This window comes from Musca domestica, unplaced genomic scaffold (assembly GCF_030504385.1).
Source record: "Musca domestica strain aabys unplaced genomic scaffold, Musca_domestica.polishedcontigs.V.1.1 16, whole genome shotgun sequence".
Lineage (NCBI taxonomy): Eukaryota > Metazoa > Arthropoda > Insecta > Diptera > Muscidae > Musca > Musca domestica.
The window spans coordinates 3,721,359-3,731,420 of NW_026712219.1; the positions used below are offsets into that span (position 1 = coordinate 3,721,359).

Genomic DNA, 10,062 nt, shown 5'->3' on the forward strand with positions numbered 1-10,062 from the left:
CAGACCACTCAGTGAGAGAGAATACACACACAATGTAGTTGGAATTTCCAGAGAACCTGTGAATAGGCTGAAAGTTTTTGGTAAACTAAGATTTAAAGCTCAATGCATTTGGAATCCGCATAATTGAGTTTTAGTATAAATCCATGAAGCGTTGTCTTGTACATCACACAGTCACTTGACGACTGCTGAAGACAATCGGACAACAACCATAGATAAGCGCAGACTGGGACGGACTCCCATGGAATGAGACCAACTGAATAAAAATAAATTAAAAAAGTAATATTAATAATATTTACTATCACCCATTGATAAGGCGATAAACATAATAGTAGGAAAAATAAAAAATTAACCGGCAAAAGAAAGTGATTCGACGAGCAACAACAACAAAAACACTACACAAAGTAAACATAAACAAAAATGGCTTCATTACTCATTCTAACAGGTGAAGTACCCAACCAACCAACCCTCTTTAATAACCATATTTTTTATTTAAATTAGTTTTTGAAGTGCTTACGGCGGATCAACTGGCATTCTGATAAAAATAACATGTGAATTTACTTAATGGAATACACAACTATAGATAATCGAAATTTAAAAAAACGTTTTGAAAGAAAAAAAATAAAAAAATATGAAGGTTCCATTATTAAGGAAGTGCGGGCGTGTGTGACAAAATTATTAACAAGACCTCCTATGAAATTTACGGATTTAATTAAGAACTTCTACACAAAAAAAAAATCGTGATCACAGATTTCGGATTTTTAATCATTAAATGTGGTATTGTTAAAAACCTATTTATAAACAAATATTTTTCATAGGCCTACGAAATCTTAAAGAGCCCAGGGGCTGGATTCTGCTTCTATGAAAATATGAAATGAGAGAGGGTATATGTCATTTGATACGACCAAAATGTACCTCATCGAAACAACGGTTTTAGACCCTAGGTCTCGTTGGACCAAATCCGTTTCAGGACATTTGAAGTCATGTCCGTCCGTCCGTCTGTCTGTTTGATTACCGGCTGGTGGGCACGATAACCCTCGAAGTGAGTATCCGATTTGGTCCAAACATGGTAAATCGTAATATTATTGTCAAGCTTAGATCGAAATCAGACATGGGCAATATCGGCTTAATCCCTCTGGTGTGTTGCTCTGCGGTATTATGGCACATTCCCGGCAAAGCGCTTGCTTGTGGTGATGGACACTTCGGTATTTTTTAGTGCCAACGTTGCTTTGCAAGATACTCCAGACACAATAGTCCAACGTATTGGTATCCGAAGATTTTTCACGCAGAGAAAAAATACAGTTGAACATTTTCACTGCAATCACTAAATATTTACTACCATGGTGGCCATTGTGGGCTGGAAATGAAGCGAGGAACCTCATTTTGTAACCATTCTTGGTGGCGCGTGCTGAGTGCGATGGCGCTGAGTCCGGTTGGAATGTCCAAGGTCTGCGGCAAAAAGGTTTGGGTGCCCAAGGTTTTCATACACCCTCCAGAATATTTTCGCGATAATATTCAGCATTTATTCTGATGCCACAGTCGAGCGGAGAGCGACCATCGGCTCTTATGGCGGCCCACATCATCACCAGAGCGGAGAGCGACCATAACAGCCGACCCACATAACATAACAGACGACCCACATCATCACCATGGCCGGCGCTTGAGTTCTGGTGGCCAAGCGAAGGTGCACATTTTGGCAAGTAAACACGATAATTTTGTTTGTTTACAAACTGCTGGACAACGAATGTTTTCTCATCAGAGACGAACTCATTTTTCAATATTTGCCGAATGGAATATTGCGATTTGTTCAGCTCACGAGCCATTTTTCGGACACTGCGACGCGGGTTTCGATCAAGTCTCTTTCAAACCATTTCTTACAAAGTTTTGTAGTAGTTGCAATATAATAAAGTTAGTATACTCTCCTTTTCAAGTTGGAGCCTTAACACATTTTATAGAAAATTTTTTGAAATTCTAAAGAAAATTTTTCGTGGACATCGGAGGCCTACAAAATTTTATAGAAATTTTTTCGTGGGCCTCGGAGGCCTACAAAATTTTATAGAAATTTTTTCGTGGGCCTCGGAGGCCTACAAAATTTTATAGAAAATTTTTCGTGGGCCTCGGAGGCCTACAAAATTTTATAGAAAAATTTTCGTGGGCCTCGGAGGCCTACAAAATTTTATAGAAAAATTTTCGTGGGCCTCGGAGGCCTACAAAATTTTATAGAAAAATTTTCGTGGGCCTCGGAGGCCTACAAAATTTTATAGAAAAATTTTCGTGGGCCTCGGAGGCCTACAAAATTTTATAGAAAAATTTTCGTGGGCCTCGGAGGCCTACAAAATTTTATAGAAAAATTTTCGTGGGCCTCGGAGGCCTACAAAATTTTATAGAAAAATTTTCGTGGGCCTCGGAGGCCTACAAAATTTTATAGAAAATTTTTCGTGGGCCTCGGAGGCCTACAAAATTTTATAGAAAATTTTTCGTGGGCCTCGGAGGCCTACAAAATTTTATAGAAAATTTTTCGTGGGCCTCGGAGGCCTACAAAATTTTATAAAAAATTGTTCGTGGGCCTCGGAGGCCTACAAAATTTTATAGAAAAATTTTCGTGGGCCTCGGAGGCCTACAAAATTTTATAGAAAATTTTTCGTGGGCCTCGGAGGCCTACAAAATTTTTCGTGGGCCTCGGAGGCCTACAAAATTTTATAGAAAAATTTTCGTGGGCCTCGGAGGCCTACAAAATTTTATAGAAAAATTTTCGTGGGCCTCGGAGGCCTACAAAATATTATAGAAAAATTTTCATGGGCCTCGGAGGCCTACAAAATTTTATAGACAATTTTTCGTGGACCTCGGAGGACTACAAAATTTAATAAATTTTTTACTTAATAAGAATCCCTAAATTTCAAAAACAAAATAATTGTGTTTCTCTTTTACAGCCCTCTTTGCAGTTCTTCTAAGCTGCACATTGCACTCAACTACTGCTGGAACTATAGCCCCCTCAGAAATGGCAACACGTAATCTATTTGCAGCAAATCTCTTTTCATTTGTGGCACCCGAACATCTTGGCGAGAATGTGGTCTATTCACCTGCTTCAATACAAACTTGTCTGGCCTTAGGCTTTACTGGTGCCGACGGTAAAACGGCTCAGGAAATGCGCAAAGTTTTATATCTTGGCGAAGGAGACAAACAACAAGTGGCCAAAAATTATGGCGACTTTCTCAAGGTAGCCTTCAAAAACACCAAGGACAATGGTCCCATTCTTAAGATGGCCAATCGTTTGTATGCCAATCAAAAACTACAAATCGCCGAAGAATATAATAAAATCGCCACCGAATATTTGGATGCCCAAGCGGAAAATATTAATTTCCAAAATTCCCAAGAAGCCATTCAAAAAATCAACAACTGGGTGGAGGAACAAACTGAGAATAAAATAAAAAATCTTATGCAACCGGGATCGGTGGATGGTACAACCAGTGCCGTGCTGGTGAATGCCATTTATTTCAAGGCCAAATGGTTGAAACCCTTCAGTCTGTCCTCGACCAGGAAGGGCACATTTAAGTTGAATACCAAACAGGATGTTCAGGTCGACATGATGTATCAGGATGAGAAGTTCCAATATGGTGAATTCCCCAAATACGATGCCAAAGTCTTGGAAATGCCCTACGAAAACTCGGATATATCAATGATGATTATTTTACCCAATGATGTTGAGGGTCTGGCAAAATTGGAAGAGAAATTGAAAGGCGTCGATCTGAATGAAATTTCCTCGCAGTTGAAAACACATGATGTAGATGTATTTCTACCGAAATTCCGCATTGAATTTGATATTGATTTGAAGGAACCCTTGATGAAGGTAACATTATACATTGTTGTTGTAAATTCAAAAGTTGTTAATTGTTGTTGGTTTCCTTGTTATTTTAAGATGGGTCTGAACACAATGTTCTCGGATGCGGCTAATTTCAATCAATTATTTGCTAATGCACCTGCATCACAAAAAGTCTCGGATGTTAAACACAAGGCCTTCTTAGATGTCAACGAAGCCGGTTCCGAGGCAGCGGCCGCTTCATGTAAGTTAATTGTAAAAATTCCCTCATAACTGAATTTTAATATTTCCTTTGTTGTTGTATTTTCTTTTAGATATGAAAATTGTACTGATGAGCCTGAACTTAAATCAAAAGTCCTTCAATGCAGATCATCCCTTCGTATTTGCCATACGCAGCAAGACAGCGGTGTATTTTGCCGGTCATGTTTCAAAGTTTTGAGAAAGTTGATTTTGCCAGTTATATACACATTGGAAATTTTTTATATTTGGATATATTGTAAATGGAAAAGTTAAATATAAAATTGTAATTAAGAAATACAATTTGCATTTGCCGTTCATTTAATTTCAAAATCATTTACTAGAATTATTCAAATTAATTTATTGAAAGGGTTACAAAGTTCTTCATTGCATCTGGAAATTTCAAATTATTGATTTGAATATTATAACCAAAAGTAAATTTAAATAAAATCTTAATTATTTAATATTTTTAATTAAGTATATTAAAAAATAAGTATATTAAAAAATTAGTCGAACCTGAATAATTTTTTAATATACTTAATACATAAATTGAGTTCATGAAGAATGCAACCTATTTTGTAAAATATGTCCAAGGGATTTTATGACAATAACAAATTATATGAAGAATATGGCAACGCTTCCAATTGAGAGTTGAATTTATTGCTCTCATTTGAAAGAGTCAAATATTGGAGAGATAATGTGCTCTTCGCTCAATGCCACAGATGGGAACTTTTAATTACAATAAAATAATCGGCCCTATTATGGTTGTCGTCGGCGTCGCAAAATGAAGTCGAGGCGACAATAATGATATTAGAGTTGGCGTTTTTTGTCGATAGCGACAAATGATTGCTATTATAATTGTCGATACAACAGTCGACGTGAAGGCGATTTTTAAGAAAATCTGTCGCCGTAAAAAATTGTGACGACATTGTATTTTTTAGTCGACTTTGATATTGTAACTTTTTTGTATTTGACCATGAAAATAACAAAAGCAAAACAATTTGAAATGTTGGTTTCCGAATTGAAAAAAAAAACATGTTTGGCAAAAAGGGTATACCAAAAGTCATTTTCCAACTAAATCAGATTGGAATCCATTTCTACCAAATTAAATGTAAACGGGGGGTCACCGATTAGAGAATCCGATGGCTGATAAAAAGTATGTTAAAATTAAAATATTTTTCTATTATTTTATTAGTTAGTTTTCTAAAGTTCTTCTAGGTAAAGATTAAAATTTAAAACTAAAAAACAATTTTGCACAGTAAGGGTGAAGCCAGCAGAACTGGACGTGGTCGCTTTGGGTTGAATTCTTCGCGAATGTAATACAGTTTCAAAAGTTACTGAATCCACCAGGTCGTGCACTTGGAGTAAAAAATACGGAAAACATAGTTGTAACAGACGTTATAGATCATGAAAATTAGCCAGTGGACAATGCTGATGACGAGACTGATATAACTACTATCCAAGCTTCTCGATCGCCCAGAAAAAAAAAACATGATTAAAAGTCATCAAGAAAAAAAGAAACTACTGAACTCTTGAAAGTGAAGTATAAACTTTTGGAACAGGACAATCAAGAGTCAGGCAATGCAAATATGTTTGTTTTCTGCCTTAACACTCGCCGCTGCACTACTAATACATTCTTCTCATCATCCTCACTTGAACTTAAGAAATGTAACGCATTTATAACCTTCATTTTTTCACTATATTTTTTATTTTTCCAAAAGAGCCGAAATTAGAATTCAAAATACAAAAAAAAAAAACTTATTTTGTCAATAACAAGGGAGTGTTGCCAACGTTTTTTTTTAATTGTTGCCAACTTTTATTTTAAACTGTCGATGTCGCTTCCATGCCTTACCGTAATACCATTTTTGAATCAAAGCGACGGTGAGGGCGACTTGCACATAAAGTCGACAACGACTATAGAAACGACAACCGTAATTGGGCGGAATATTTTCGAGCCAGAATTTTATAAAGCAGTAAGGAAAGGTCAAAAGTCGGGCGGGGCCGACTATATGATACCCTATACCACTATGCGTATTTAGTAGAGCTCCTGTAACAAAAAAACGTTTATATTCGACCCAATTACGGTTGTCGTTTCTAAAGTCGTCGTCGACTTTAGGTGCAAGTCGCCCTCACCGTCGCTTTGATTCAAAAATGGTATTACGGTAAGGCATGGAAGCGACATCGACAGTTTAAAATAAAAGTTGGCTTTTGCTAAACATTCAATATCGTCAAAATTATTTACGGCGACAGATTTTCTTAAAAGTCGACTTCACGTCGACTGTTGTATCGACAATTATAATAGCAATCATTTGTCGCTATCGACAGAAAACAACAATCCCTATAACATTATTGTCGCCTCGACTTCATTTTCCGACGCCGACGACAACTATAATAGGGCCGAATGTCGTCGCAACTTTTTATGAAGACAGATTTTCTTAAAAATCGACTTCACGTCGACTGTTGTGTCGACAATTATAACAGCAATCATTTGTCGCTACCGACAAAAAACGACAACCCTAATATAATTATATTCGCCTCGACCTTATTTTGCAACGCCGACGACAACCATAATAGAGCCGATTGAGAATTTATGTAAAGTAGATCATGCCCACTATGAACCTTATTTGAATGGCTTTAGAGTAGTCAGAATTTGAGAACTATATCCAACTCTGAGTCAATTTCCAACAAATTTGACGGAGGCAAGTACAGTACGAAGTCCATTTAGGCCGATATCAGTCATTTGGTGCTCAATAAACCTAAACCGGATAAAGATATCTATGAACGGATCTTGACAAAATTTTATAGAGTTACTTAAAACCCCAAATCGGATAAATTAGCTATAGCTGAACCGATTGTCACCAAATTTGGAGTACTTGTTTCTAGTATGAATTTAGTCGGAATTGCCAAAATTCAGGCCATTTGGACTGATATTGGTGCACAATTAACCCGAAATCGGTTAAATATATAAAGGAGCTATATCTAAATTTAAATCGATTCTCACCAATTAGGTTTCGTCTTTGGGCCAAACAAATATTGTTTGAAAATTTTCATCTCAATCGGACAATAAATACGACCTGCATTTTATTTACAAAAGTACATGGACAGACGGACGGACTGACATGCATAAATCGATTTAGAAAGTGATTAGTCTGTTGTAAAACGATCCTCAAAAGTAACTATGCCTCTATCTCGCTTCTTTCTCCATGTCACAAACAAATACACAAAGACATACCAATAGGACGCAAAAAATGTATAGTAACTCGTCAATTGAGAACGGCTGGGCCGAGTTGACTCGAATTTTTTGGGCTGTTTCTAATTGCAGTGATAAGTTTTTTATGAAAAAAAATTTTGAGGCAAATTCCTGATATGGAATTTTGTTCAAATGAAAAAATAAAATTATTAGTAGCAAACTTAATAACGCCCGGAAAACCCTAAATTTTGCATGATTTGATTTTGGTCAATGTAGGAGAAAGAAACCATTATAGGCTGTGACTACCAAATTTTATTCCAATACATTAGAAGCTGAGAAATGATGAAAATGCCGATTCTGGTAATATTCCGTTATATAGGAAATATAATCTATTATGATCTCCAAGTACCGAATTTACAGTTATTCCGATTAAAACTGTGATTGTGTAAAGTATTTTGTGGCACCTAAAAATTATAACGGTTTTTATACCCTCCACCACACATACAATGGAGGGTATAAAGTATACATATTCTTGATCAGCGCAAAATTCTGTAGATGATTTAGCCCTGTTAGTCTGTTGTAATCACGCAAGAGTCAGATTAGTCTTTGGTCTGCAGCGAGGTCAAGTTCGAAGATGGGCTATATCGGTAATATATAACACCCATTTTAGCTATATTTATCAATAAAATTATCTTAAAACCCACACCAGGAGTTCCTTCTGAGTACTTTATCCTTTGGAAGAGAATTGACTATATATTGTCTAGGTCCACGATATTGTATATCCCCCATATACCTGTTTTTTTTTTTTTTTTTTTGTAATTAGTTTCTAACTTATAAAGAACAAATAATTTTTTTCGCATTTTATTTAGCTAACAATGTCCAGAATTAGAATAATGAAAAAAATTCACAGTTTATTGTATTAAGTTTGGAAATCTTAAGAAAATAATTGAAAAATATGATATTTCTTATGTGTAAAGTAATATATGACATACTGTATGTATACATCATTTATTTGAATGACACATTTAGTCACCTTATCTGCAGCGTTTTATGTATGTATATTTAAGTTCTAGTAATTTCTGGGCAAAGTTTTCCTTGACACCTTTGACTGTGCTTTGCTCCAACATGTTTTTCTTATTTATTTTTTAATACAAATTATACGCTATCACAACATCCATCTCTGGATAGTATAATATGCCGGTCTTTATTTATAAACACAAACATTGACAGCACTAAAATGATGATTCGCTGTTGTTATTGTTGGAATATAAATTGAAACAATTCTCCAAAAAACAGGTTCCCTTTAATACTCCCCTTTTTATTACTAGGTAAAGCAGAAGAGCGACAATAACAACAATTCAAAATAAGAATCACTTTCTCAATGGGATGATATCATTATTTGGTTTTCACGAAATTCTTCAACAATTTGGCTCTATAATTAAATTTTTCCATTAATTTATTATCGAACTCACTCACCAGTTGGTAGAATATTTTTGAGGGGGGTTTTAATTTTATTGGTATTTTTAAAAGCCACAGCTGATTTCATTCGGCGTATTACCGTCTTCAAACAAATACAAAAATGTTGAACTAAAATTTGTAGGCACAACACAAACCCCAAGAGTTTCACAACACAACTGAATCATACTGGGCGATATGGTGTTTTTTGTTTTCGTTGTTTTATGTTCATTTTGGATACGAAACTCTTGTAGAATAATGCCTCCATTAGTTGTTTCTCTCTTGTTCTTTGTTTTGTTATTCCCACATTTTGTGTTTCTCCACTCAATGATTCTCTCATTATTTGTGTGTTTGTTTGCTCTCTGTCTATTTTGGCGTCGTGGGAGCTAGAGGTGGCAAACTATCGATAGTAATATCGATAGTATCGATGGTTTGGTTTTCACTAGACTATCGATGGTTTTTTTTCGATAGCGATACTATCGTTGAAAAAACGGATTCCGGCATTTATTCAGTTAGAGGCGCAACTTTTTTAATTAAACGACTTAGATATCTTCTATATAAACGGCGTTGTTAATTTATCAACTTTGATTTGTCATAAATATATGTAAAAAACAGAACACTGTTTGTGCCTTACACTATTTATGCGTACCAGCAACTTCGACAGAGGCTGAGCGAATGTTTAGCAAAACCGGAGCCATAATTTCGGTCATGTTGGGTCAGTAAAGAATTATAAGAAGTAAGGTTTTTAAACAAATAATACCTTTTTTAAGGTAATTTTCATTATAATTTTAAATTTAAATTAATTTGATTGAATATTTTTATAAAATAAGATCTGAATGTATCTGTAATAATGAATTTCAAATATTTTTTGTTTTTATGTTAAGTTGTTTTGTTGAATCGTTATTATCTGTTTTTTTTTTTAATTTTTAATATAAATATAATTTTTAATTAATTTTTACTACATGCAAATACATTTTTTGTAAAAGTTGATCTCAAAGTGCCTTATAAAAATGAATTCCAAAGATTTTTGTTTTTATGTTGTTGTTTTGTTTAAGCGTTATTGTCTGTTATTTTTGACTATAAATATAGTTTATAATTAATATTTACTATATGTACATATTTTAATAAAATATAATAACTGTAATAATGAATTCCAAATATTTTTTGTTTTTATGTCAATTTGTTTTGTTTAAGCGTTTGTTAATAAAAAATATTAATCATTAGATCATTTAATATAATTGAGTCCGTTATTAAAAATACATGTAAGTACATATCGGTGTTGTTTATTGATATTGACTTGAATGGTTATTACATTTGTGATGAGTTTTGTTAGTAGTTATTTTTATTTTTAATAAAAATCGCAAAA

The 10,062-nt window shown here is 34.6% G+C and overlaps 2 protein-coding genes across 11 annotated transcripts in view; one reads left to right on the forward strand and one right to left on the reverse strand.

The window, feature by feature from the left end:
* Positions 1 to 8,906, reverse strand: part of LOC101894531 (serine protease inhibitor 3/4) — a 41,496-nt gene extending 32,590 nt beyond the window's left edge. For 4 of the 9 annotated variants that reach the window (XM_059120011.1, XM_059120009.1, XM_059120012.1 and 1 more), the window contains exon 1: positions 8,718 to 8,905. In XM_059120011.1, coding sequence (XP_058975994.1) covers positions 8,718 to 8,787 — 70 coding nt within the window. In that variant the 5' untranslated portion in view covers positions 8,788 to 8,905. Of the gene's footprint in view, positions 1 to 8,717 lie in introns of all 9 variants that reach the window. The other 5 variants (XM_059120013.1, XM_059120007.1, XM_059120010.1 and 2 more) reach the window with 2 other exon arrangements.
* On the forward strand, positions 150 to 4,354 carry LOC131800380 (serine protease inhibitor 42Dd-like). Of its 2 annotated transcripts, none has more exons than XM_059120014.1 (4): positions 150 to 442; positions 2,928 to 3,844; positions 3,914 to 4,058; positions 4,129 to 4,354. In XM_059120014.1, exons 1-4 carry the CDS (start codon positions 418 to 420, stop codon positions 4,251 to 4,253), a joined length of 1,212 nt encoding a protein of 403 aa, XP_058975997.1. In that variant the 5' UTR covers positions 150 to 417; the 3' UTR covers positions 4,254 to 4,354. The 2 variants fall into 2 exon arrangements, with proteins under 2 accessions (XP_058975997.1, XP_058975998.1); XM_059120015.1 differs by having other exon boundaries at positions 151 to 276.
* Positions 8,907 to 10,062: the final 1,156 nt, after the last annotated feature.

Excerpts from the sequence above, each read along its gene's own strand:
- LOC131800380 (XM_059120014.1), top strand. The coding sequence starts at position 418 with ATGGCTTCATTACTCATTCTAACAG. Across the intron at positions 443-2,927 it reads TTCATTACTCATTCTAACAG|CCCTCTTTGCAGTTCTTCTA; the intron begins GTGAAGTACCCA and ends TCTCTTTTACAG. Across the intron at positions 3,845-3,913 it reads TGAAGGAACCCTTGATGAAG|ATGGGTCTGAACACAATGTT; the intron begins GTAACATTATAC and ends TGTTATTTTAAG.